At 45.3% G+C, this 27,750-nt stretch overlaps 2 protein-coding genes across 2 annotated transcripts in view; one reads left to right on the top strand and one right to left on the bottom strand.

The window, feature by feature from the left end:
* Positions 1-1,218: 1,218 nt before the first annotated feature.
* CCDC60 (coiled-coil domain containing 60) lies at positions 1,219-22,162 on the top strand. Its single transcript, XM_026718674.2, has 16 exons — positions 1,219-1,639; positions 5,109-5,189; positions 5,524-5,609; positions 9,999-10,181; positions 12,045-12,167; positions 12,999-13,103; positions 13,906-13,996; positions 14,861-15,110; positions 16,524-16,611; positions 17,312-17,359; positions 18,482-18,562; positions 19,150-19,239; positions 19,713-19,823; positions 20,609-20,740; positions 21,307-21,496; positions 21,921-22,162. The coding sequence occupies exons 1-16, from the start codon at positions 1,355-1,357 to the stop codon at positions 22,023-22,025; spliced, it is 2,049 nt and encodes a 682-aa protein (XP_026574459.1). The 5' UTR covers positions 1,219-1,354; the 3' UTR covers positions 22,026-22,162.
* Positions 22,163-23,701: 1,539 nt separating this feature from the next.
* The window catches only part of GCN1 (GCN1 activator of EIF2AK4), a 51,753-nt gene continuing 47,704 nt past the window's right edge, over positions 23,702-27,750 (bottom strand). Inside the window, exons 57-59 of the mRNA XM_087913213.1 lie at positions 27,107-27,214; positions 25,287-25,505; positions 23,702-24,409 (exon numbers count right to left, since the gene is read on the bottom strand). Of these exons, the coding sequence (XP_087769339.1) occupies positions 24,284-24,409; positions 25,287-25,505; positions 27,107-27,214 (453 nt within the window). The 3' untranslated portion in view covers positions 23,702-24,283. The remainder of the gene's footprint in view (positions 24,410-25,286; positions 25,506-27,106; positions 27,215-27,750) is intronic.

Here is a 27,750-nt window from a genome sequence, read left to right as displayed (position 1 = left end):
TTTCTTTAATTAATGAAATAAAATATAAAGGCCGCTGCAAAAAGAGAAAAAGGAAACAAAGAAGAAAAAAAGAACCCCGAGAAAATTCATTCATTCATTCATTCAGTCCTGCATTTATTTATTTTTTTTAAAAAGGGCAAACCGTCTGGGCGGAAGCAGCTTCAGCTGGCTTGCTACGGACAGCGTCGAGGGACATACCAGCCCACGCGTTCGCCCCCCCCCCCGTTGCGGTTGCCAAGGGCAACAGGCGACGCCGTCTCCTCTCTGCCCCGCCTGCCTTCCAAAGCAGTTGGCGCTGGGAAGAGGGCAGGCTAAAGACGGCAGGGAGGGAAGGGGCGTCTCCGAATCGGGGCGGGGGAGGGTCGCGGCTGGAAAATGCCTGCCTCTTCTTTCGTGGAAGCCCCCACCCCAGGCCTTGGGCTTAACTGGAGCCTTATAAAGCCCAGGGGCAGTTAGGAAGAGAAGGAAGCCGTTCTAAAGGGGAGGGGGCGCGCTAGAAGGAAAAGCAGCCCCCAGGTCGTGCCTGGGAGTGGAGGGGGGGATCTTTTGGGCTGGAATGGCTTTGGAGTGAGTGGGAGCTTCAGGGAGCCTCGGTTTCAGCCATGAGACCTTTGGGGTTTTTAGTTTCCTAGAGGGGCTCGTGAAGGACTAGACCTTGAGGACTAGTGTCTTGAAAATAAAAGTTGGGGTAGAGGAGCCCAAACCTTCCAACCTAGAGTAGCTTTGAAAGTCGGGGATGGTGAAGATGGGGTGGCTGTGAAGATAGGCTTGGTAGCAAGGCTGAAGGGTACTCTGAGGGACTAGGAACTTGGTAAGAGGAAGGAGAAAGAAAAGGAAGTGGGGGCAGAGAGAGATAGGCATAGGGGGCATGGATGTCACAGACTCGGAAATACGGCCGTAGTAGGGAAATTCAGAGAGCTGGGTCCACATTAGATCCAAACTGGGTTTAGATCCCAGTGGGGGTCTCTCATCACGGCTTGTTGGAAAGCCTGGTTTTAATTTCTGGAGGTTTGAAGAGCCCCAAAGGGGAAGTGGGAGGCGCTAAGCTTGCTTTGTCTTAAGCGTTAGCAGTCCGTCTGTCTGAGATTAGCGGCTTTGCTCCTCCTGGGAAGCCAATCGGGAATCCTGGCTTGGATGACGCCAACAGCCCAACATGCTTGGAGCAATGGTGGTTTGCTTTGATGGGCTGAAAACCCCTGATTGCCCAAGACAGTGAATCCGAAGAGAGTATTTGCTTGTAGATTCGGGGTTTTTTTGTTACAAGGGCTTGCCTCAAGAAATCAATAGTTTATTGATCAATCGATTACTTGAGTTTCTAATTGGAACCCGGCCCCCCTGGGGTAACAGAGGCAGGATGCCCCTGAACCCCAAAATCGATCCTCGCTACTTCGTGCTGATCAGGCCACTGCCTATCCCTCCCCAGAAAGGTTTAAAGATCCAGGCGCGGAGCAAAACCATTTACAATTGCTGGGATGTCCCAAGAGAACAAGTATTTCGAGAGAGCTATCATCGGAGAGCCAAACAACTCTCTCAACAGGGGTATTTTACCCCCTGCTGGAAACCCTATCAGGATTTCGGAGATCCCCTTTACCTTGATCCCAGGAAACTCACCCTCCATGGTCTGGGGCAGCTACCTCCGGTAAGTGTGTGCCTCTCTCGTTAAATCTTCAGTTATCCATTAAATCATCAGTTATCCATTAAATCATCAATTCTTTAAGTTATCAGTTGTCCATTAAATCAGTTATCCGTTAAATCATCAGTTGTCCATTAAATCAGTTGTCTGTTACATCATCAGTTGTCCGTTAAATCACCAGGTATCTCTTAAACCATCAGTTATTCATTATCATCAGTTATCTGTTAAATCATCAGTTGTCCGTTAAATCAGTTGTCCGTTAAATCACCAATTGTCCATTAAATCACCACATCTGTTAAACCATCAGTTATCCATTCAGTCATCAGCTATTGGTGAAATCATCAGTTATCAATGTCTTTGTCATTCTTACTCTCTGTATATCATTCTCTTTCTACCTCTCTCATCCTCTCTCTTGTTCTCATGCTTTCACTCTTTCTCTTGGTCTCTCTTTCTCTAGTTCTTATCTCTCGTTCTCTCTCTCTCTCTGTCTCTCGTTCTTTCACTCTCATGTTTTCTCTTTTAAACGCAGACTACACAAGGGCGGAGGAAAAAAATGGTGCTTTTCAGATACTACATTGCAAGGGTGAATAAGACCAAGGGCGAATCAAATAACTCCGGAATTTTTCCCAGCCTAAATTTAAGTAAGACTTTAATTGGATTTATGTCGGAAACAGCTCGTGCATTTTAAAAGCAGCAATCCAATTATACTGCACAGCATCTCTGCTAATGTTTATTCATAGTATTCCAGAAGTAGGCAGGCCGAGGACCAAGAGGCAGCAGCTCCGCATGTTCTTAGCAGACAGGAGAAAAAAAAAAATCTGTTCGGAATAAAAATACGATGCAACAAACAAAAAACGTTGATATCGGTGTATGCACCAGCAGAGAGGATTTCCCCCTTATGAGCACCGTTGCAAAGCTTTCTCCTGCTTGTTGTTTTAACAATACTCATTAGAAACTATTTCTAGATGGCCATTAAGCATGGAATCCTCCCACCGTAGCTGAGAAATTATAGAAAATATAACGTTATCCAGGATTACGCTTCTGGGCACTGCAAGGAATAAAAAGAGACCTTTTAGATTGTTCCTGTTAACAAGGTTTCGATGTCAGCCAAACCAAGAAAAACCGAAATCCTGCTATAAACCATGGTTAAACAAGCATTTGAGCCTCTGGCAAGCCGAATCTGCATGGCAGCTTTGCGTTGGAAAATAAAAAATTTTCTTGTCCTGCCTTCAGGTGCTTTGGAGAATAGCTTGACTCCCTCTTCTTTGGGGCAGCCCCTGAGATATTGGAAGACTGCTATCATGCCTCCCCTTAGTCCTTCTTTTCATCAGACTAGACATCCAATTCCAGCAAACATGCTTTATATTTTAGCCTCCAGTCCCCTCATCATCCTGGTTGCTCTTCTCTGCACCCTTTCCAGAATCTCAACATCTTTTTTACATCGTGGTGACCAAAACTGAATGCAGCGTTTCAAATGTGGCCTTACCAAGGCATTGTAAAGTGGTATTAACCAACTCCACTTTCTTTTTTACTTTTTTTTTTTCCCTTGTCGTTTTTCTCTCATTATAGCTTCCTAGAGCCAGGGGCGTCCTAGCCCAGCAGAATTCATGGGACACAGCCTGATCCATACCATATTATTCAAAGGGAATTTTTTTCCCCCCGCCTTTCTGACGGAAGGCTAGTTTGAAACCCCCCGAAGGCTTTGGAGAATTTCTCGAGCTCATCTAATTCATTTCATGTTTTGCTTCCGCTGATTTGCCACTTTTAATTAAGCTTTTGTGTTTTTTACAGGCGTGAGGATTTAGTGAAAAATAAATCTGAATACCAGAAAGAAAGAAAGAAAAAGAGAGAGAGAGAGAGAGAAACGGCAGACAGACATTAGCAATTAACATTAATAATGCATACTTTAAGAATCTGTTTAAGAAAAATGTACAGTCTTGAGTTTGGAGCGTCTCGCCGAAACAGGCAAAATATAATAGCTTTTATTCCTTTTCAATTAGCATAGCGTACGTGGAATATGTTCTCTGCCATCGTTCTGAATCTCCAGCAAATTTCCGCCTTAAAAGTAAAACTAAACACAGATAGGTCTTGAGTTACAACCGTTCCTTTAGTGACCGAAGTTACAAACAGCATTGGGGAAAAAAGTGCTTTTTTTTCACACTTACAACCGTTGTAGCATCTCGATAGTCACATGATCCACATTCGGACATCTGGTAACTGGTTCCTATCGATGAGGGTTATGGAGTCCCAGGATCAACGTTTGCAAACTTCTGACCAGCGAAGTCAAAGATATAGGCCGACGTATGGACAATCCTGAACAGGATTCGCACCTGCGTTCTGCCGGGACTCTCTGGATAAATGGGGGCAAGAGTATCCTCCTCCTTGGTGTGACTGTGGGGTGTCACATCAAACTGTGGGTCTCATCTTGACCGGCTATAAGCTGAGGGCATATAGCAAACAGCAATAGTCCGTAGATTTATATACCGCTTCACGGTGCTTTTACAGCCCTCTCTAAGCGGTTTTCAGACTCAGCCTCTTGCAAACCCCAACAATCTGGGTCCTCATTTTACCCACCTCGGAAGGACGGAAGGCTGAGTCGACCTTGAGGTGGTTGGGATCAAACTCCTGACTGGGCAGTTAGTCTACAATACTGATTTCTAACTACTGTACTGGAAGAAAAGGAAAGAAAGGAGAAAAGGAAGGCCAAAGCAATAGCAATAGCATTATATACCGCTTTACAGGGCTCTACAGCCCTTTCTAAGAGAGGGAGGGAGGGAGGGAGAGAGAGAGAGAGAGAGAGAGAGAGAGAGAGAGAGAGAGAACGAATATATGTATATATATGACTTTTTGATTAGAGCAGCAATGATACAAGGAAGGTTCTTCAAGAAAAAATAAACAAGCGTTAAAAGATGGAAAGAGTAATCTGATCTAGTCAATAGGGGCATGAGGGCAGCCGCCGAAACATTTGATGTCTGTTTCTCTTTTTTCCCTGTTAAAAGGTCTCAAAGTTGCTCAGAATCAAAGAGTAAAAATTGCAGTGTTAGATCAAAGATTAAAGCGAGCACTGAAAACAGTCACTTAGCCCAGATGGAACAAGTGGAAAGATTTGTCAATAACACAACAGGAAAGCCTCCTCCTCCACCTCCTCCTCCTCCACCTCCTCCTCCTCCTCCTCCTCCTCCTCCTCCTCCTCCTCCTCCTCCTCCTCCTCCTCCTCCTCCTCTTCCTCTTCTTCTTCTTCTTCTTCTTCTTCTTCTTCTTCTTCTTCTTCTTCTTCTTCTTCTTCTTCTTCTTCTTCTTCTTCTTCTTCTTCTTCTTCTTCTTCTTCTTCTCCTCCTCCTTTCTCCTCTTCCTCTTTATCATTAAAATAAGAAGATTTCACACGATCAATATCATGTCCTGGGTGATTCCCCCCCACTGATTCTTTACGCCAAGATGACGTGCCCACCAACCAACCTGTTGCCTCTTACTTCAGGATGTCTACAAAGAGGAAGTTGCTCTGGAAGAATTAGCCGAAACGGTGGAAACTGAGTTTTTCAAGAAGTTGAAGCCAAAGGTAAGTTTTAATCCCAATCCATGAAATGTTGGATTAGCTGGTCCTGCGGGCAGGAATGTCCGTAGGACAGGGTTCCAAACAAGTCAAGATAATGTCCAAAATGGCTAAAACATTGCTAGGGAAACTCCATTGCAAAGTTTCCCCACTCCCCTCTTTATTTTTAAAATAAAAAATAAAAAAATTCCCAGAATTTAGGCTGAGAGGAAACACGTTGGGTATAGCCGCTTCTTCGGGTCATTTTCCGTTGCTCAGTCGTTCCCGAAGTAGAGGGAAAATTAAGAAGTGGTTCTTCTGAATTGCGGTTTCCTTTTCCATTTTATTTTTGTTTATTTAGGTCCTGGAACCAGAGAAGAAACTTTTGCCTATTCGACATATAGAGAAGGATTTAAGAACCCTGCCCAGAGACCTTGCACAGATGAGGTAGGAAAACACAGACCAATGCCCAGAAACTAACCTTCAACTATGAACCATATATATATATATATACACACACATATACACATACACATATACACACATGCGTAGCTCTCTCTCTTCTCTTTTTCTTTCTCTCTCTCTCCCTCTCTTTTTTCTCTCTCCCTCCCTCTCTTCCTCTCTCTCTTTTTCTCTTTCTCTCTCTTTCTTTTTTTTCTTTCTCCTTTCCTCTCTTCCTCCCTCTTTCTCTCTCTCTCTCTCTCTCTCTCTTTCTCTTTCTCTTTTCATTGCTTTTTCAGAGAGCATACACAAAGGAAATAAAAGGCTTCTCATTAGCTCTAGAGTGAAATCATCAGGAGATGGTGAATTCTAGTCCCACCTTCACCCTAAAAGCCAGCTGGGTGACTTTGGGCCAATCACCAGGAAACGGTGAGTTCTAGTCCCACCTTTAAGCGTGAAAACTAGCTAGGTAGCTTTGGTCCAATCCCCAGGAGATGGTGAGTTCTAGTCACGCTTGTACAATGGGGCAAAACTCACTTAATGACTCTCGGCGATAAAAATGTTGGTCTCAAGCTGTGGTCGTAAGTCGAGGATCACCTGTCCATGCCTTTATCCTCGAAATAATGACGGATTAATGATACCAACATCCTGCCCTGAGTTTGGTAGAGATTCCCAGTCGTTTTCTTTAAAACAACCTGATACCATATTCCAGTACGCTCCATTCATTACGAAATACATAATTTTGGATTTCCCAGTCATGGCAGCCTCCCTTTTTATTTCTGACATTTTGTTATTTTTTATCCTTCCCCCCCGCCCCTTTCCCCCTTTCCTACTTCCATACCTGCCACTTCTGTTGGTTGATTTGTTTCAAAACTTTTCATAAATAAATCAAAATATTCCCTTCAGGGGAATTATGATGTCCACCGAGGCACTTCTTCCTGGGGTGATCCAAGGAAGTAACGGGGAAGAAGACCGAGGTGGTTTAATTTTATGGCAACTCGGATTTATGTTTGGGCCAGATATTTCTTTTAAGTGAGCCGCTTCGCGGATGAGCGGAGATGTTCTTTCCATCGACAGCGGCTGTCCGGTTTGCAAAGTAACGTTTAGTGAAGACACTTCAGTGAAGCGTCAACGTCGCCAATCAATCACAACTGATTCTCTGTCTTGTTCCTCCCTATTGATCACTCACCCTTGCAAACATCCAAAGTTTATTCTTGAATTGGGGCAGTCAAGGAGAGAACAACCTAGAACTAAGGAAAAATCCCTTGGCAGTTGGAAGATCCCTTGGCGGCCGGGATGCCGGACTCATGGAGGGGGGCATTGATTTCGCTGATCCCGAAGGAAGATTCGGATCCCCGATATATACAAAATGATAGGCCAATTTCATTGTTAAATACTGATTACAAAATATTTACTTCTATTATAGCAGGTAGACTAAAAAGAATGTTAAATGAGCATATACTTGAAGATCAAAATGGATTTCTCCCGACCAGACAAATCGGGAACAACTTAAGAATAGTACTAGATGTCTTAGAATTTTACGAAGCCCACCCCGAAAAACAAATTGCACTTATGTTTTTAGATGCAGAGAAGGCCTTCGATAATTTAAATTGGCAATTTTTAATCCAAAAAATTTATAATATGAATTTAGGCACCAAATTTGAAAATATTAACGATCATTTGATGATACACAATAGGCTAATATAATAAACGGGGAATATACCCGCCCAATAAAAATAGAAAAAGGAGTCAGACAGGGCTGCCCACTCTCACCCCTGCTCTTCATATTATCATTAGAAGCATTACTAATGCGAATTAGACAGAACCCAGACCTAAAAGGATTAAAGGTTAAGAAAGAAGAATATAAGTTGCAAGCGTTTGCGGATGATATGATTTTTTTCATTGAAGAACCAATAGAAAGAGGACAAAAATTGATGAATGAATTAGAACAATTTGGAGCAGTAGCAGGACTTAAAATTAATAGGAAGAAAACAAAATTAATGACTAAAAATTTAACAGAAAAACAGAAAATAGAACTAGAAGAAGTTACGGGAATACAAGTGATAAAGTTAAATACTTAGGAATATGGTTGACAGCACATTGTAAGACACTTAAGGAAAATAATTATGATAAATTAATGCAACAGGTAAAGAAGGATTTAGAAACATGGGGCAAGCTGCAACTTTCATTATTAGGCAGGATTGCTGCTATTAAAATGAATATTCTTCCAAAATTCCTATATATATTTCAGACGATCCCAATCAAAGTACACAAGCTTCTTTTTTTGGAGAACTTAATAAAATAACTGTAAAATTTATCTGGCAAGGGAAAAAACCTAGAATAAATTTAAAGGCAATGCAGGATATGAAGAGCAGGGGAGGGCTGGCACTTCTTGAAATTTTCATTAAAGCCCCATTGAGGCTTCCCACTGAGCTGAAGGGAATCGATCGCCTTTGCTTGCATTTCATCTTTAAATATAGTTGACATTGTGTCTCCAGACCTGAAGCAAACGTTCACCTCGATCCTTGGTCAAAAAACCTCTGTTGGAATTAACAAATCGCTCGGGTTTAAAACGTAATGAAACCCAGGTCTCAAGCTCGACGAACCGCTCCCCAAAAATGCATTTACAGTCAACTTCTACACTTCCTTCCTCGATGGGTCATTTTTATTGGGCAGCAGCACAAGGCTGACCTTTATCTACATTAATTTCATTCCGTAAAGCAGCTGGGGATTTCTGCGGCTGAAAATGATCAGCTCTCGAGAAAAGCTCTTTGTTTTTTTTCGCCCCTCCGCTGACAAGGTTATTCATTCAGAAGGAAGACACTGCCCTTGTCTGGCAGGTGGCAGGAAATGTGTGTTTGCAACATACGGTTGGTCGGTGCTCAATTACTCTAATAGATGTATTGCAAAGAGTTTGCTTTAAACGCATTTGCATTTTAACGAGGGCCGTGCCAATATATTGCGGCCGCAGCCCAAAAAACTTCCGCTTCAACCGCAACAATACAAGAGCACGTAACAGATACAGACTCAAAGTAAACAACTCCCAACTTGATTGCAGAAAGTATATGACTTCAGCAACAGAGTGGTCAATGCCTGGAATGCACTACCTGGTTCTGTAGTTACATCCTCAAACCTTTAACCTCAAACTATCCGCTATTGACCTCACCTCATTCCTAAGAGGTCAGTAAGGGGCGGGGCATAAGTGCACCATTGTGCCTATTGTCCCTGTCCTATTGTCCCCATTTATTCGTCCCTATTTCCTGTATTCTTACTCATGTTTATGCTTATACCTATTACCTTGTAAGCGATTGACAAATCAAATAAATAAAGAAGGAAGGAAGGAGAATAGGGAAGGGGAAGGAAGGAAGGAGAGAAAAGAAGGGAGTGAGGAGAGAAAAAAGGGAGGGAGGGGGAAGGAAGGAAGGAAGGAAGGAAGGAAAGGAAAGGAAAGGAAAGGAAAGGAAAGGAAAGGAAAGGAAAGGAAAGGAAAAGAGAGAATACCCATTCCTAAGAGGTCTGTAAGGGGTGTGCATAAGCACACAATTGCACCTACAGTCCCTCTCCTATTGTCCCCATTTATTTATACCTATTTCCTGTATTCATACTCATGTTTATTCTTATACCTATTATCTTGTGATTGACAAATCAAATCAAATCAAATAAATAAATAAAATTTTGGAGCTCTTAATGGGGTCTACAATAACTTGCCATGGCCAACTCACCATGGCCAACTCACCATGGCCAATTCACCATGCAGCTACCTAGAATTCAATCAGCTGGAAGGGACCCTGGAGGTCTTCTAGTCCAGCCCCTGTCCAAGTAGGAGACGCTAGGCCATTCGAAACAAATGGTTGTTCAATCTCTTCTTTAAAATCTCCAGGGATGAAGCACCCACAACTTCTGGTGGCGAGCTGTTCCGCCGGTTAATTGTCCTCACTGTTAGGAAGTTTCTCCTTAGCTCCAGATTGCTTCTCTCCTTGGTTCGTTTCCATCCATTGTTTCTTGTCTTGACGTCTGGTGCTTTGGAAAATAAGTTGACCAACCCGCCCCTTATTTTTTGGGGGGGCAGCCCCTCAAATACCGGAATGGTCACGATCGAACCGCTTGGCTTCTTTCGAAGTTTTAATATGTCTCAACTTGCCAATGAACCAGAAAAACGAAATGCTGAGAATGAACGAGGAGATTTGTGAGCGCGTGGAAATCATCAAGGTCACCCCTGCAGGTGCTGGAGAAAGAGATGGGCTGTTCCCATAACAAACAGACGTCTCCTCCTTAGACAACGTGACCAGCCGGGGGTGGGGAAATGGGGTAGCTCTCGTTGCACTAGGCGAGCAACCGTGCTTGGAGAGTCGCGTCCACTTTCCGCCTTGTTTCACATCTGATCCTTTTCCGCAGGCATCTCATCAACTCGGTGAAGATCGGGCGGGGATATTTCCATAGCCTTCGCCGAGAGTCCATCAAGAGGAGGAACGTATCCAGCCTGGAACAGCGGAAGGAGGCAGAGAAGAGAAGAATGGAATTTCAGCCCCCTCGCTACTCATCCTCATCCTCGGAGGAAGACTCCGAATCTGAGCCCGAGTAGGTGCTCTCAACCTCCCTCCTGCTTCGTTGACTGATGGCCTCTCCTCCCCGGAGTAGCTGCTTTGGGCTTTGACCTCACCCGGCTCTTACCACCTTGACTGTGGACAACAGGAATTGGAAGCTTTCTAGGCTGAAAACGGGTGGTTGGACCAGGTCTAATTTTACATTCAGGTGCAAGGTTGACTGGGGAATTCTGGGAGTTGAAGTCCACAAGGCTTAAAAGTGGCCGAGGTCGAGAAACCCCCGGCTTTGGAATTTAAGTTAAAATCCACACACCCTTAAAATTGCCAAGGTCGAGAAACACCTGGATGGGGAATTCTGGGAGTTAAAGAAGTTCACACACCTCAAAGTGTCCAAGGTGGAGAAACACCTGGATGGGGAATTAGCATTTTAAGTAGCCAAGCTTGAGGAAAAACCTGGCCGGGGACAGCATCTCTAGCAGAAGTTATAAACCGCTGCTATCCACAATCATCTCCCATCTGTTTTTATTGATGTGAATGAATGAATGAATGAATGAATGAATGAATGAATTCTTTATTGGCCAAGTGTGATTGTACACACAAGGAATTTGCCTTGATGCATATGCTCTCAGTGTACTTAGAAAGAAAAGGTACATTCGCCAAGCATCATAAGGTACAACACTTATGTCAGTGTATACCTAGAATAGGTATCTTCCTGAGGGTGGCCTTTTGGGCTGAGATAGGTTCCTACCTGTGCTCAACAGATTTCTGAAGCTGAAGCTCAACTACTTTGGCCTCCAACTAAGGAGAGAAAGAGAGAGGACTCCTTGGAAAAGGCCCTGATGAGGTTGGGAAAAGGTAGAAGGCAGAAGGAGAAGGGGAGGGCGGAGGATGAGCTGGTTAGATGGCGACCTCAAGGCACTGAATATGAACGTTGGCAAACTCCAGGAGATAGTGGAGGATGTGGGGGAGGCTGGTGCGTGTGGTGGCCCGTGGGTTTGTGAAGAGTTGGACGCAACCACTGGACAACTCATGCTCAAAAGCCTCATCCCTCATTAGGACCAACCCCCAAGCTAGATGTAGCCCCCAAGCTAGTTTGATTCCAACGCACCCAAGCCAGGGGTCCAAGCCACGGGTGGGCTTCCAACATTTTAGCAACGGGTTCTTTGCCTGGTGGCTGGGTGGGTGTGGCCAGGGTGGGCGTGGCCTAGTCGGCCTCCTGCATCACAGCGGGAGGGGTGTGTGTGTGTTTTTATCCCCTCTCTGGACTCCGGAGGCTTTCCTTGAGTCTCTGGGAAGATGAAAACAGCCTTCCTTGGGCTCCGGAGGCTCTTTGGAAGCCGGAAACGGGCCCATTTCTGGCCCTCCTGAACTTCTGGGAGGCCCGTTTTTCACCCTCCCCGAGCCTCCCTGCACTTACCTGCATCCAAAATGGGCCACATGGGGACTCCGGGTGGGGTGGGGTGGGGCCAGCCAAGAGTGGGATTTGGGGGTTCCCAGAATCTTAGCTCTCTGTTTTTCTCTCTCTTTCTCCCTCTCTTTCTTTCTTTCTTTCTTTCTTTCTTTCTTTCTTTCTTTCTTTCTTTCTCTTTCTTTCTTTCCTTCCTTCCTTCCTTCCTTCCTTCCTTCCTTCCTTCCTTCCTTCCTTCCTTCCTTCCTTCCTTCCTTCCTTCCTTCCTTCTTTCTCTTTCTTTCTTTCTTTCTTTCTTTCTTTCTTTCTTTCTTTTTCTTTTCTTTCTGTCTCTTTCTCTTTCTTTCTTTCTTTCTTTCTTTCTTTCTTTCTTTCTTTCTTTCTTTCTTTCTTTCTTTCTTTCTTTCTTTCTTTCTTTCTTTCTTTCTCTCTCTCTCTCTCTCTCTCTCTCTCTCTCTCCTTCTCTCCCTCCCCACCCTCTCTCTCCAGGTTCTTTTTAACAGGAGGCTTCTTGGTGAGCGAGACGGAAAAGAAGAAGAAGAAGAAAATGGCCCGGCCTTTCACCCCCATCCATTATGGCTTGCTGTCACAAAAGCATCCAGAGGCGCATTTGTAGGTTCAGCCACTCACCTTATATATATATATATTTCTCTCTCTCTCTCTCTCTCTCTAATTCTGTCTCACAAAGGGGGTAAAATCTGCCCTGGGCTCCTGTTTGTTTAAAAAAAGAGAAGAAGGTGGGGAAGGAGGGAGGGAGAGCAAGAGAGGGAGAGGGAGGGAGGGAGAAATGGAGAGAGGGAGGGAAGGAAAGGGAGATTGGAGAGAGAGAGCACGAGAGGGCAAGAAGGAGGGAGGGAGAGAGAGGGAAGGAGAACGAAGAAGAGAGAAGGAGGGAAAGGAAAAGAGGGATGGAAGGAAAGGGAGATTGGAGAGAGAGCACGAGAGGACAAGAGGGAGGGAGGGAGGGAGGGAGAGAGAGAGAGGGAAAGGGAGAAGAAGGAAGAAGAGAGAAGGAGGGAAAGAGGGAGGGAGGGAAGGAAAGGGAGGTGGAGGGAGAGAGTGAAAGGTGTTGGATCCAGCTTTCCTAGTTGCTCCAATTCAGCCTTCCGTTATGCCAAATTCCCTAATTATTTCCCAGGAACTTGTAAAAAATCCACAAGGCAGGTTCCCCCTTTACTCTAGAAACGGGGGGCCCAATTTCCACAGGCATCTCTCCAGCAAAGGGCGGGCGAGGATGATAGTAAATTAGGCAGCTCCGGTGAGAGGAATGAGAGAAATCGATGACCGCCAAACTTGGGCGTGCATCTATGAGCTTCAGGTTTTCCTCCATGTTGGGGGTCACTTTGCTTCCACCCGGACTCTGCCCCTTCCCTGGTGGTTGTTACTGTCATTGTTGTTTTTCCCGCTGTCAATCCGCCCGTCTGCCTTTCTCTGTCTCAACAGCGACTCCATCTTCCGCCAGCTCTGCGCCCTCAACTGGCTCCTGGAAGCTCTGACGCTGGACCCCAGCAGTAGCATGAAGCCCTTGATCACCTGTTGGAACCCCAAGTAGGTCTTCGGAGCTGGAGCAGGTTAAGAGCCCCGAAAAGTTGCAGAGAGGAGCCGCTGAGACGACGGAGGGCGTATGAAGGAGGGTGGCAGGAACTGGGTTGGGCCAATTCATGATCCACCGAAAGGGGGAAAAAATAGCTTGTTTTAAAAAGCCTTAGAGACCCAGCGGGGATGATCCCTTAAACACGAGCCAGTAGTGAGGCCACACCTGGAATTCAGCATCCAGTTTGGGTCCCCACACTACAAAAAGGATGTTGTGGCTTTGGAAAAAGTGTGAAAGAAGAGCAATTAAGAGGATTAAAAGCCTGGAGGCTAAAGCACATGAATAATGGGTTTGGCTAGTCCAGACAAAAGAAGGACTAGGAGTGACAGGATAGAAGGATTCCAATATTTGAGGAGCTGCCACAAAGAAGAAGGAGGGAAGTCAACTTATTTTCCAAATCACCAGAGGGCAAGGCAAGAAACAATGGAGGGAAACTACTCAAGAAGAAGTAGAATTAACTGGAATTAACTGCTCCCGTTTTTGTATGACCGTGGATGGTTGCTGTTGCTTTTTCAAAAGGCAAACTGGACTTGCTCGGTTTTTCCTTGAAGGCATTTCACTTCTCATCCAAGAAGCTTCTTCAGTTCTCCGTTCAGCTCTTCTTCAGAAGCGAAGATGCTTCTGGGATGAGAAGCGAAACGTCTTCGAAGGAAAAACAGAAGGCCCAGTTGCCTCTTGAAAAAGCACCGACCACGACCTGGATGACTGAACCTCTGCATAAGATATGGAAAGCAGACGAAATCCCCTCTTTCTCAGGGACTACGGTGGCGGGAAAAGTTGCATGAAAACGATCAATAGAGAGAAAGCGGTGAAGAACCGATGGGAGCATTTTCTTCAGCACGCAAAGGTAGGTTCCCCTAGGTGGGGAACTGCTTCTGTCAAAAGGCTCCTTTTTTCTTGGGTGTGACACGAGGATGGTGGATGTTTTGTTTTGGCCCCTGTAGCTTTGTAAATCAGAATAAATAGAATAGAACGGAACAGAATAGAATGGGAAAAAGAAGAGAATAGGAGAAGAGAAAGAGAAGACAAGACAAGAAAAGAAAAAAGAAAGGGAAAGGAAGGGGAGAGAGAAGAGAAGAGAAGAGAAGAGAAGAGAAGAGAAGAGAAAGACAAGACAAGACAAGACAAGAAAAAAGAAAGGGAAAGGAAGGGGAGAGAGAAGAGAAGAGAAGAGAAGAGAAGAGAAGAGAAGAGAAGAGAAGAGAAGGAAGGGGAAGGGAATAGGATAGGATAGGATAGGATAGGATAGGATAGAAGTGAAGTGAAGTGAAGTGAAGTGAAGTGAAGTGAAGTGAATTCTTTTTTGGCCAAATGTGATTGGACACACAAGGAATTTGTCTTTGGTGCATAAGCTCTCAGTGTACATAAGAACATTGAGAGCACATGTACAAAAATCAGGCTTATAGTGGTAGAATAGTAGAATAATTTTAGAATAGTACAGTAGAATAATAATAATAGAATAGTTAGAATAATAATAGAATAGTCAGAATAATCCAACTAAGGAGGAAATTTCCTGACCGTGGGAAGAGTTAATCCATGGAAGGGCTTCCCTCCATAAGTTGTGAACGCTCCAACACTGGAGGTTTTTAAGAAGAGACTGGACAGGCCCTTTGTCTGAAGTGGTCTAGGGTCTCCTGCTTGAGGAGTGGGTTGGACTAGAAGACCTCCAAGGACCCTTCCGACTCTGTTATTCTTTTTATCATTCTTCCAGGGCAGAAGATACACCCAGAAGCAGATTCGGGGCACGTCCAGCAAAAAGTCACCCAAGATGACAGGGAGCATGTCCAAGATCAGCGGGCTGTCCTCTCCGCATAGCAAGACCACCTTGGCCAGCACCAGTTCCTTGACCCCTGGCTCCGACGAAGTAGCCCAGCCGACCTCTGAGAGCGTCAAGGAGGTGGAAGAGATGGAGTCCAGCTACAGCAAGCAGACCAAGGAGGAGGAAGAACCGCTGAGCTACTGTGAGCCCTTGGCAGGTTCCAGACTGGTCCAGGGGACTCCCCTAAAAGTCTACGGAGATTCTCCGTCATCCAAGTCCTTGGTTGTCCCCAAAGGGGCTTCCTTTTTTCAAGAGGCAGCTGGACTTTGTGGCTTTTCTTTGAAGACGTTTCTCTTCTCATCCAAGGAGCTTCTTCAGCTCGGACTGGATGGTGGGGAATGGAAGGATAGATACTCCTTGCAGACAGCTGGTCATTTGCATCCTTTTAGAGGGTCGTTGAGGCCACTTGGAGGTTTGTTGGTGTCCTTAGAGTCACCTGAGTGGTGCGAATGGGTGTGGAGCCTTCTGACTGGATGGTGGGGAATGGAAGGATAGATACTCCTTGCAGACAGCTGGTCATTTGCATCCCTTTAAAGGGTTATTGAGACCACTTGGAGGTTTTTCTGTGTCCTCAGGAATCAGGAGTACTATTCAGGTGACCCTGAGGACCCAGATACACCTCCAAGTGGCCTTAATGACCCTTTGAAAGGATGCAAATGACCAGCTGCCCGCAAGGAGTATAAACCCTTCCGTTCCCCACCATCCAGTCAGAGCCGAAGAAGCTTCTTGGATGAGAAGTGAAGTGTCTTCAAAAGCCAAAAAACAAATAAGTCCAGTTGCCTCATGAAAAAAGCACATAGGTGCGAGGGGAACCGTTACCTTTAGTCTAATGAAGAGAAGGACTAAGGGTGACATGATAGCAGTGTTCCAATATCCACAAAGAAGAGTCAACTTATCCTTCAAAGCACTAGTGGGATAGAAATGTGTTGGCAGGGAAACCATTAAGGAAAAAGAAGGAAAGAAAAACAGAAATATGAAGAAGGGTTGAAGGCATTGGGTACGGTTAAGTCTAGAGAAAAGCAGGACTAGGGGAGACACGATAGCAGTATTTCAATATTTGAGGGGCTGCCACAAAGAAGGGGTGCTCAAGTTGGTCAAGCTATTCTCCAAAGCACCTGAAACCGGGACAAGAAACAATGGATGGCCAGGGGGTTGGACTAGAAGACCTCTGAAGTCCCCTCCAGCCATATGATTCTAAATGATGCATCCTAAGAAAGGAAGAAATCAGCTTTTAGTTATGGGTGAAGGCTGCTCTGTGCTTGCTTAAAAATCTGCACATTCTAAAAAGAAAAAGAATGAACAAGAAGTTTTATGATGTTTCCGCAACAAATATGAGTTGGAATGTGCATCCTGGTCTCTTTGAGATTATATACTGGCCAAATGAGATTTATGCATCTGACCTGGTTGTGTTTGGTCCACGTTTATTTGTTGTTATTTGTTGTTATTTTTTTCACCTCTTTTGCCACCCAGCGCTTTTCGTTGCAAACTCTCCAAAGAGGTGAGAGTCTCTGGAATTTAATTCTGGTTCTTTTTTTTTTTTCCTTTTCTTCCACAGACCTGCAGACTTTACTTCGGATGATACACGAAGACGTGGCTAAGAATTTTAGCAAGGAAAACATGTTTTGGAGTACAAAACCACAATAGTAAGTTGCGGGGGCGGGGGGTTGGCTTTTTTTAGTGGGGAGGGGAAGAGCATGCCTGTCTCTAATTTAAAGAGAAAATTGCATTTGTTTGCATTTTACAAAAGTCGTTTGTTAAATTAGTTTGTCGCATATTAGCCGGAAAGGCTCCCAGGGCTGTTTACATAGCTTTTAATATATATATATTTTTAATCTGACCAGTTTTAAATTGAAATTAAAAAAGACGGGATTTAGAAAGGAAAGACAATAGGGAGTTTAGTCTCCCTCACTCCTGCTCCCTTAACCCCGGGCTGTGAGATAGCTGGAGGAAGTGGCAAAAATTGACAATTTAAATGGCATCATTCCTTAAATTGCCAACTGGAAGATTTGAGGGCCTCCGAACCATTATTTGTTTCCTTTGCTTAGCAACTAATTAGCCGTATTAGGAATGTTGGCTACATGGGTAATTAGAATAGGGTGGTCTACAGGAGGTAGCTGCGATTAGATGGGTGGGGTTATGCTATAAAGGGCGCTGGAAGGCAAACGTTCCCAGCGCGAACCTAGTTTGGAAGTCAAGCCATTATCGCCGGATGGGATGTGCGTTACAAATAAACGACTGCATACATCAATGTTTAACGTTGGTTTGTAACTTGGGAATACGAACATCTTGAAGACCGGCTGACACGACTTCTGAGCTCCAAGTTCTCTTTCTTATTTTTTTTAGTCTACAAATGTACGACAGCGAAATATCGTTTGGACAACGAGGCAAGAGGTAAGCAACAATCGTTCTCCTGCCCACTGACTGCATGCAAGACCCCTGGAGGACTGTCCTTCGTTACTGGTAGTTCTCAACTGGCGACCGTTCATTTAGTGGCCATTCGAAGTTACGACGGCACGGGGAAAAAAGGGACTTACGACCTTCCCCCCACACACACAGAGTTACAAAATTCAAACACTGGTCAACTGACTCGTATTTATGACAGTTACAGGATCCCGGGGTCATGTGATCTCCTTTTAATGACCTTCTGATGACCAAAGTCAATGGGGGAAGCCAAATTTCACTTTGTAACCGGGTGGCTAATTGAACAACTGTGATTCACTTAATGACAGTGGCCAGAAAGGTCATTAAATGGGGCCCAACTCACTTAATGTCTCTCTCTTAGCAGCAGTAATTTGGGGACTCAATTGCAGTCGTTAGCTAGGTTAGCTAAAATGTTTAATATGTTTAGCAAATCTTGGAAATGCAACCAAAAACGGGCACATTTTATCATATGTGGTGTCAAAGCAAAAAAAAAAAAATTGGGCAAAGATACAGAGGTTGGCTAGAAAAGATGATAGGGAAACGTAGATTTTAAACCTGAGCTATTTTTTATTAGATATAATATCAGAAAAAAAATGATAAGAACAGTATATGTTTAATATTAAGCCTTAACAGCAGCGAGGATTATATTCGCACTATACTGGAAAAATGAAGATATACCACGAGATGAAGAGATAGAAAGGTAGTAGATTGTGCAGAAATGGATAGATTGACGTAGAAAATTAAACAGAAAGAAGATGTAGAATATTATCAAACATGGCATCTATTTTGCCAATGGTTGGAAGAAAGGGATGGAGATTTAAGAATGTAAATTTGCACTGTTAAGCAAACGAAATACCCAGACAACATGATGTTTATTAAGCGTCAAGAAATGTATTTAATAGAAAATCAATTTTAAAAAGTTACGCTCGTTAAGTCAATCTGTACAATGGGCTTAGAAGGTTTCTCCCTGCTGGCTGGGGAATTCTGGAAGGGTCCCCAAGTCTTAACGCTGCCAAGGCGGGACACTTCTGTTCTAGAACAGTAGAGATGGGAGGACGAAGGGACGGAAGGATAATCGGGTCTTTTTTCCAGCTCAGCGACCTCTTCGAAGGAAGATAAAACCAGTACAGGAATTCACAAAGAAGGAAGCTCAACGGAGGCCAAGAGAAAGAGGTGAGGAGGGGATCAGGAGTAAGGGAGGGAAGGTCAGGGTCAGGATTCTGGCAGTTGCCCTCATTAAATTATTAGCCAAGCTTCAAAAACTTCGAAGGATTTATTAGGAGCGAATAGGTCGGCATGACCTGTATGTTATTGTCCTGAGACACGTAATCACCTATGACCCTGTTTTCCTCCCGCGCCCTCTGGGCGTATCACAATTCATATTCTCTAAGAAACAGGTTCATAGCTGAGAGTCATCAATCATATTCTCCAATTAGGAATTTTCGCGGCAGAAATTCCGGTAGCTTAGTTACAATCTTTGCAAGATAACCATGGAATACACTTTGGGTTCGAACTGCTGCCGCACTGTTCCTCCAAATTTCTCTCCCCCTCCCCCTCTTATTCATGGCAACCCTAAAACAGGCGTAGAAATGTTTTATGAGTTGACAGTCAGTCTAAAATTCTTCTCCACTCTGCCGGTTCTGTTTCATATTCCGCTTTGTGAGGATTTTATTGCAGACGTCGAAAAAGGCCAAGGTTTAGCTGATGTTTCCTTACAGGACCCCTTGATTTCCCCCTGCGTGGTCTCTGTTTCCTTGTAGTTCGATGGCCGTGACTGTCCGAGAAGACAAAACCACGACTGCAACGTTTATGGAAGATGACAAAACAACTGAGCTTTGCAGTCCTGAAAGGTAGGGATACAGGCGCCAATAAGAAAGCAGTGGTTAGAATGAGGTATTTGGGGGCTGGTTCTGCCCATTGCCAGCAGTTCGATCCTGACTGGCTCAAAGTCTTCCATCCTTCCAAGGTGGGTAAAATGAGAACCCAGATTCTTAGGGGGCTGACTCTGTAAACCACTTAGGAAAAGCTGGTATGGCATGGTAAGGTATTCTATTCCTATTCTTATCAGATCAATCTATCTATTCTATTCTATTCTATTTTCTACTCTACTCTATTTTCTATTCTATTTTCTACTCTATTTTCTACTCTATTTTCTATTCTATTCTACTCTACTCTACTCCACTCCACTCCACTCCACGCAATCCTACACTATTCTATTCCAAATTTCTATTTCTATTCCATTCCATTATTTTCTATTCTTTCTATTTTTATTCTTTCTTTTTTACTTCTATTTCTCTTGTGTCTCTCCCCCCGCCCCCACCAGTTCTTTCATTAGAAGGAAGCAGCAACTGTGCCATGAGATGAGAGAATTGTTTTTTGACGTAGCCCAAGAAAACGCCTTCCGGCTGCACGATCAACTCGACATCCTGGAGAGGTAAGGCAGGCTGAGCCCTTCGGTGTTGCTTTCAAGTTGCAAGCCACAATGATCTGCTTTGCAGGTCAGGCCAAGCCGAACAAAAAAAACAAAAAAACAAAAACTACCCGCTCGATAACCAAGCAAGTAGATAAGTAAAGAGGAAGAAGAAAAATTCAGATGTAGTGCAGAAAAATTCAGAAGATAAATTTGCATGTCTTTATAAATATTGTAGGAGATATAAGAAGAGGTAGACTTTGACTTACGAGCACAACTGAGTCCCCAAATTTACGTTGTTAAATACCTTAGTTTTATTCTACAGGTCTTGGACCTGCCTGCCCCCAACACACACACACACACACACACGGTCACAAATGGTCAACGAAATGGGAAAAGGCCAGTTTACATTGAACTTATAGGCCCCTTATAGATGCTGGAAGCTTTAAGAGACTTCTTCAGATGTTTAAAAGGTGAAAGTTCCCCTCGCACATACATGTTAGTCGTTTCCGGCTCTAGGGGGCAGTGCTCATCTCCGTTGCAAAGCCGAAGAGCCAGCGCTGTCCGAAGACAGTCTCCGTGGTCATGTGGCCGGCAGGACTAAACGCCGAAGGCGCACGGAACGCTGTGACCTTCCCACCAAAGGGGCCCCTATTTTTCTGCTTGCATTTTTTACGTGCTTTCGAACTGCTAGGTTGGCAGAAGCTGGGACAAGGAATGGGAGCTCGCTCCCTTATGCGGCGCTAGGGATTTGAACCGCCGAATGTGGATGTTTATGTTTGTGTAAAACACGCCAACCCACTTGACAGGAGACGAGAGGAGAAGAACATTCAGAAATACCTGTGCCTGAACTATCTGACCCGCTTCCGGAAAGATCTCGAGCGAATGAAACAGTCCGTGGTGGGCAAAGAGCCCGAACAAGATGCAGAATCGGAAAACTGGTGAGAAGTGGGGGAAGGCCCCAGCTGGACTTTTGGGGTTGCGTAATTCTGCAGAGGAAAGCCAAGAACGTGGTTGCGGCATCATCAATCCGCTTAACTGCAGTTGAAAACAAACCCCAAGTTCCTTAGTGCACCTTGGGAAGAAAAGATGTTTCCGTCATCCTAAATTCAGGCGATTTTAGCAACTTAAATTTCCAAACATCTTGTGGCTTTGTGGAACTGTAATGGTTACTGGGGGAATCAGTAAGATGGGAGGGCCCTTCCCCTAGAACAGTCTTGATTATTATCAGTTGCATACCAACATTGATGTCGGGGAAACTGCCAGACAGGCTGGAAGGAGTCGTCAAACGAGGTTCTAGCTTGGAATCCTCGCGTAGTTGCAAGCAACATAAACTTGACTTCTCTCAAGCGGTATGAATCATTATCTGGTCATTCCCAAGGGGAAGGCAAGCAGTCTAGCAAGATTCTTGCAACATAGGTGGTAGACAATAAAGTTGTTTACCCCCAGCTATTTACGAGTGGGTCGGGCTGTTTTTCTCTTGCTTAGTATTTTCTTTTTTTCCAAGGTTTTCCACTTTGCTGGAAAGGATTCCCGATGAGATCAGGAGAGACCGCCGTACCCAGAAAGTCCTCAAGAAGCTGGAAAGGTTTGCCAGGAATCCGGACTTACGCATCCGGCCTCCCACTTTTTTGAAGGTCTTGGGAGAACTTCGGATCTGGGAAATCTGCTCTCCGGACATCTGCGCAGCTGTGGAGGTGAGGGATGTCTGTACGGAGAGGAACTGAACTCCGGTCTTAAACAATGCTGTTTTCTGAACCCCCTTCATGCCAATGTTTAAAAGGATTAATTCAAATGATAGTCCTCGATTTATAAGTTAATTGAGTGACTGTAGTTACAACATCACCCAAAAACGTGAGATGAATAGGGGGGCGGAGATGAATAGGTATGGGAGACAACTATTCCTCTCCCGGACGGACAGATGAGAAACTTTTTGCTGGGGCCACTGGAGCTCTTAATAAAGAATAATTGATTTTGATACAGAGGGGTTTGTTGTGTTTGGGGAGCCGGGTCAGAACACCAGCTACACAAAAGATCAATTGAATAAATACAGCAGAACCAACATATCCTTAGGAAAAAGACCTGATCATCCAATTCTTACATATATATTTTTCATCACAGTTCCTGCGCGAATATATTGTGGATATGCCCGAAGACGATTACAAGCAATGGCTGCAGGCTCGGGTGCCGTTCCCCAAACGCGTGCACAGTGCCCCTCCTCTGTGACCCTGACAGCTCCCGTGAGGAGATCTCCTTCGTGGAAGAAAGGGTCATTGGGGGATCCCCAAGAGATCGCATTCTGGTGGATGCTGAAGGATCCAACTGGAAGACTTCGAAAATGCTCATTCTCGGGAGTTTTTGGTTGCAGGTTCAAAAACAAGAGAATTGATCAGCCAAAGCCTCTTCACCTTAGAATGTTGTTCTGCTTTTTTAAATGTTTTTGTTGTTGCGTTGAATTTAACGTTTATGTAAGGGGGAGAGGGAGTGTTACACAGAGTGTTGGCCCAGTTCTGCTATGTGGGGATAGCAGATTCCTTTCCTTACAGTGATCAAGCTTCTTCCACTAAACAAAGCAGGCCTTAGGGTTCACTGGATCCAATTCTTATTTGTTATAGTTGTTTCTGGTTCTGTATTTAACTTGGATGGATTAAAAATCCCTATTTAAGCATTGCAGTGTCCGAAGCCTTAATTTTTTTGAGCAAGCTGCAAAATGAATCCAACGACATTGTGCAAAAAAAACCCACACTGGGTAAAGAAATCGGTTCGAGTCCCTGAGGATCAAGGTCACCTGAGGAAGCAATGGCGTTAACCGTGTTGTCTTAACTTTAGTTGAGGACTTCATGCAGCATTCCTGAACCTTGGCAACTTTAAGAGTGGTGGACTTGAACTCCCAGAATTCCCCAGCCAGCATGGATCAGGGATTAGAGCTGACTTGAGGAATTCTGGGAGCTGAAGTCTACAAATCTTAAAATTGCAAAGCAGACCCTCTGACTATCATATCCTCTCAGGTTATGGCAATTGAAGACCACCTATCTTAAAATTGCCACGGTCCAGAAACACTGGCTTATGGTATCGTATGAATCAAGCGCACGGCGGTTTAGACCAGTGGTCACCAACCGGTGGGCCAGGGACCACTGGTGGTCCGCAATAAATTTTGGGTGGTCCACAGAGAAATGTCACCTCCAAAAGCAATTAATCCAGGCTGCGCAGGAACACAAGGCTGTGCCGCCCATATGGTCCGCGGGAACACAAGGCTTGCATCGCTTGCACTGCAAACAACACGAGGTAGTGAGGGGAGGGGGGAAAGGGCGGAGGGGGGGAAAATTGCCCCACTCGCCCCACACACCTGGCCTGGCCACCAGCCTGCTTCTTTCCGCTTCTTTCTTCTTCTGCTTTTGGCTACAAGGAAAGCAGCCAAAGTCTCTCTTTCTCTCCCCCAAACTCCACCAGAAATGAGTCTTTGGGACCCTGCAAGACCTCCTGCTCCAAGAGGCTGCGCCGGCAAAGACTCATTTCTGGCAGAGTTTGGGGGAGAGAAAGAAAGACTTCTGCTGCTTCTGCTGCTTTCCTTGCATGAAGCCAAAAGTCTCTTTCTCTCTCTCTCCCCCTGAGAACGGAGCTGGAGACGGTATCCTGCGATCCCAAATAAAGAATGATCGGTCGGTAGGAAAACAGGGTGGGGAATTTTCCTGCACACCTTTTTGGGGATTTTCCCAGGGTCTCTAGTCCATGGTATTTAAAATGACGAGCTTGGTGGTCCCTGAGGTCCAAAACTTGGCGACCTCTACTTTAGACTTGCATTCCTGTATTCCCGAAGGTCAGTCGCTTTATTAACCTTCAGCAAACCAACCGCTGCTGTTGTTTTGCTTTCATACGAGCAAAGATGGGCACCGCTAATGAGATTTCAGTTGAAAGCTTTTTATTAAATCACCATCCAAACAGCTTTTTTTGCAACCTCCCCCTTCTGCATTTCTCCGGCTCCTTAAATGTGTCTGATTTCCAGAATCTTCGGAGCCACATCAAACCAACTGAATGAACTTGCTTTTGGCAAAAAAAAAAGAAAAATTAAATTTCCTTCCCGCTTTTAACCCAAGTGGAAAAGTCTCCTTCCAACAAAGAGGGCTGGGCGAATTCGCCACTAACTCACTACAGGATTGCTTTAGAATGTATTTCCCGCCCCCCCACCAAAAAAAAGAGGGGTAGGAAGACCAAATTCTCTCATTTAAACTAGCAGAATAATTAAGGCTATTCTGGTATGTATGTATGTATGCATGTATGTATGTATGTATGTATGTAAATGGCTCTGTGTGTGTGTGTGCGTGTGTGTGTGTATGCATGTGTGTGTATATATATAATGAAAATAGTTTTCCGACCTCTTCTTTTTTTGTTTTATTTCCCTCTTAACCGGCTCCTGTCACAATTAGCATTTTCAAAAATGAAAACATTTTCGTCGGCTTGGAGACTTCGCGATGCCAACTTGCTTCTCACGTCAGGATGGTGTCGTCAATTTGTTCAACCGAGTCGGCCTGGTTGGCGAGTTTCTTCAGGGATCGCCGGCAACTCTCGTTCAGCAGCTCCAAGCTGGCAGCGTCAAGGATTTTGGAGACGGACTGAGAGGAAAAAAAAATAAAAATCAAAAGTTCAGAGAAAAAAATAGTCTTCAATCCAGCAGTCCAGAACTCCCAGTCTCCTGGTGATCGGCCCAAAGTCTCCCAGCCAGCTTTCATGCCTAGGGTGGGACTAGAACTCCCAGTCTCCTGGTGATCAGCCCAAAGTCTCCCAGCCAGCTTTCATGCCTAGGGTGGGACTAGAACTCCCAGTCTCCTGGTGATCGGCCCAAAGTCTCCCAGCCAGCTTTCATGCCTAGGGTGGGACTAGAACTCCCAGTCTCCTGGTGATCGGCCCAAAGTCTCCCAGCCAGCTGTCATGCCTAGGGTGGGACTAGAACTCCCAGTCTCCTGGTGATCGGCCCAAAGTCACCCAGCCATCTTTCATGCCTAGGGTGGGACTAGAACTCCCAGTCTCCTGGTGATCGGCCTAAAGTCTCCCAGCCATCTTTCATGCCTAGGGTGGGACTAGAACTCCCAGTCTCCTGGTGATCGGCCCAAAGTCTCCCAGCCATCTTTCATGCCTAAGGCGGGACTAGAACTCCCAGGCTCCTTATTTCTAACCCGCTCTCTTTATTAAATTCTTAATTTTATGATCATATTGCACACTTTATTAGCATTTTATTAAAAGAAAATAGAAATTATCAAACCACTGGCAAGCCTAGCCTTTCAAAAAATGTCTCTGCATGGCCTAAGAGAAGGGAGACCACTGCCATTTTGAACCCATGAAGTGGTCTCTCTCATCCTCCATCCGACCCTACGCTTTGCGAAGTCGCGCCCATCACAAAAGCCACAGGCTCGTCCCTCCCGTCACTTTCAGCGCCTTCACGCCCAAAGTTGGGCTCTCATCCCCTCCGCTCGCCTAGAGGGAAGCCAATACCTGAACCGCCTCCTCGCCGTCTCGCATCTTCAGGAGGTTGACAATGGCCTGGTCGCTGTAAGCCCTCACGCTGGTGTTCTTATCTTTCGTGTTGTCCAGCAGGGCCTTGAGGATGGGCTTGGCCACGGGAGGGTCCAAGGGCGGGAGCGGGGCTTTGTTGGCCCACCAAATCATCTTCTCCGCAATCAATTTGATGTCGCTGGATGGATTCTGAAGACACTGAGACAAACAAGGGGAGAGTAAAAAAATCAGGAAGCTTCGGCTTGGCCCGGGGTTGGTTATGGATCCAGATGTTTCAAGGGCTGGCTAGTTTTTGTGAAATAAGTTGGACTCCCCGCCCACCCCCGAGAAGATATTACAGGTAAGTCCTCGTGTCAACCATGAAGCTCGCCTGGCCAAAGCCATTTTTGACCGTTACCACACCGGAGCTGAGGGATTTGGGAGGTGGGGATTAGAGATACAGGGGATCTTGGAGCCAAAATGAAATTATTGTGGTTTGCCAGCAGCCTGCGCAGACAACAGTGGAATCTGGACAGTGGGGAAGAACGGGGATCAGTCTGGGAGGATTCGGACGAGGGTCCTGCATCCTATGCAGAGATGGGGCCGGGGCCATCTGGCAGTGGGGTGCTGCCTCTGGAGCCTCTGGAGTCTGGCAGCAGCAAGGAAGAGGAGCAAGGGGAGCCTCTTCCCAGTGCGCGTGTGCACAGAGCTGCTAGAAGGCAAGAGCAACTGAAACAAAAAGGGCAACTCAGGAGTAAGGCTGGGAGGTGATTGCCCCTCCCCTAAGGGATAAAGGACAGGCAAAGGTCAAGAAACCTTTGCAGGAAGCAAAGTCATTTGCTCTGTTCGAATTAATCCTTGAAGCTGTGTGTGGACTTTGTACTTCGGTTGGTTTTTTACAGTTCATTTGGCACTTTAGTTGTTGGCAGCCATTCAAAGGAGAGAAAGGTGGGTGCTTATCTCGAGGAACTGTTTGGGACTCATTACAGGCTGGGAATGAACATAATTCCCAGCCTGGAAATAAAACAAGACTTGTTTTAACTAAGTGTGGGCTTAATTATGGTCTCAGGAAGCCTGGGTCAGAACAAAAATGTTTTCTCTTGAAAACCAAGGACATTCTCGCACCTGGTTAGAGGAAGGCACAGTGAGGCTACCCGATTGCCAGACCGCACCGTGATTGGACCACATCACTGGTTGTTTCGAGAAAGTAGAAAATCTTTGGCTTTTAACGAGTTTTCAGTCGGTTTTCACCAGATTTCTGCCAATATGATAATTCCAAATAAAAGCATTCATTGAGGAATCTACCTGCCTCGGAGTCTTGCTTGCCATGGTTTTATTACTTGGAATTCTTACAACTTACAACCTTTTCCAAGATTCCCCTGGTCACGTGATCAAAATCCAGATGTTTGGCGACTGACTTGTATTTACGTTTGCAGTGTCCCAGGGTCACGTGATTCTCTTCGGCGACCTTCTGACGAGCAACGGCCAATGGGGGAAACCGGATTCATTTAACAACCGTGTGACTAACTTAAACAAGTGCAATGATTCACTGAGCAACGGGGCGGCAAGGAAGGTCGTAAAAAGGGGGCAAAACTCACTAAGCAACTGTCTTGCTCCGCAAACAGAAAATTGGGGGCTCACTTGTAAGGTGAGGACTTATTGGTTGTGAATAGGCCACGGCCCGGCAGCAGGTTGGGGACCCCTGCAGTGGATTATTTCAGCCCTCCCGCCGCAGGACAACCTGTGCGAAAATGTCTGAAGAGCAGTTGTCCCGTTCAAGGCAGCCCTTTCGGGTCGCTGGCCGAGAGCTGTGGCCTTACCTTGATGAAGAGGTTGGAGAGCTTCGGGGGAAGGTTCCCGCCGTTGGCTTCTATGTGATACTTCATAAGGAAGCCCATTCCTCGGATGCCGCTGACCGCAATGGGGATCTGCAGCCAGGAAATTAGCAGCGAGCAAAAAGCCATCAGATAAGATAGAGAGAAATGAGAGAGAGACAGAGAGAGAGAGAGAAAGATGAGAGATAAGAGATGAGAGAGAGACACACACAGAGATATGATAGCGATGATAGAGATGAGAGACAGAGAGACACACACAGAGAGATGAGAGAGATGAGAGAGACAGAGAGACACACACAGAGATATGATAGAGTTGAGAGAGATGAGAGAGAGAGAGAGACACACACACAGAGATATGAGAGAGATGAGAGATGAGAGAGAGAGAGACACACACAGAGATATGATAGAAATGATAAATAAGAGAAAGATGAAAGATGAGAGATAGATGATAGAAATGAGAGAGAGATGAGAGAGAGAGAGACGAGAGAGAGATGATAGAAATAAGAGAGAGAGATGAGAGAGAGAAGAGAGAGGGAGGAGGAGGAAGAGGGCGGGGGAAGAGATCAGTTTGGTGTCCTAGAACCCAGGAGACCATGAGTCCCAGTCCTGCCTTAGCCATAAAAGTGACT

This window comes from Pseudonaja textilis, chromosome 15 (genome assembly GCF_049901715.1).
Source record: "Pseudonaja textilis isolate UNSWEBS1 chromosome 15, rPseTex1.2, whole genome shotgun sequence".
Lineage (NCBI taxonomy): Eukaryota > Metazoa > Chordata > Lepidosauria > Squamata > Elapidae > Pseudonaja > Pseudonaja textilis.
This window is presented reverse-complemented; position numbering and strand designations above follow the sequence as displayed.

What these genes read in the sequence shown, in the direction of transcription:
- CCDC60 (XM_026718674.2), top strand. Translation starts at nt 1,355, where the DNA reads ATGCCCCTGAACCCCAAAATCGATCCTCGCTACTTCGTGCTGATCAGG. An exon ending in TCAAGAAGTTGAAGCCAAAG is followed by an intron (nt 5,190 to 5,523) that starts GTAAGTTTTAAT and finishes TTGTTTATTTAG; the next exon opens with GTCCTGGAACCAGAGAAGAA. An exon ending in GATGCAGAATCGGAAAACTG is followed by an intron (nt 20,741 to 21,306) that starts GTGAGAAGTGGG and finishes TTTTTTTCCAAG; the next exon opens with GTTTTCCACTTTGCTGGAAA.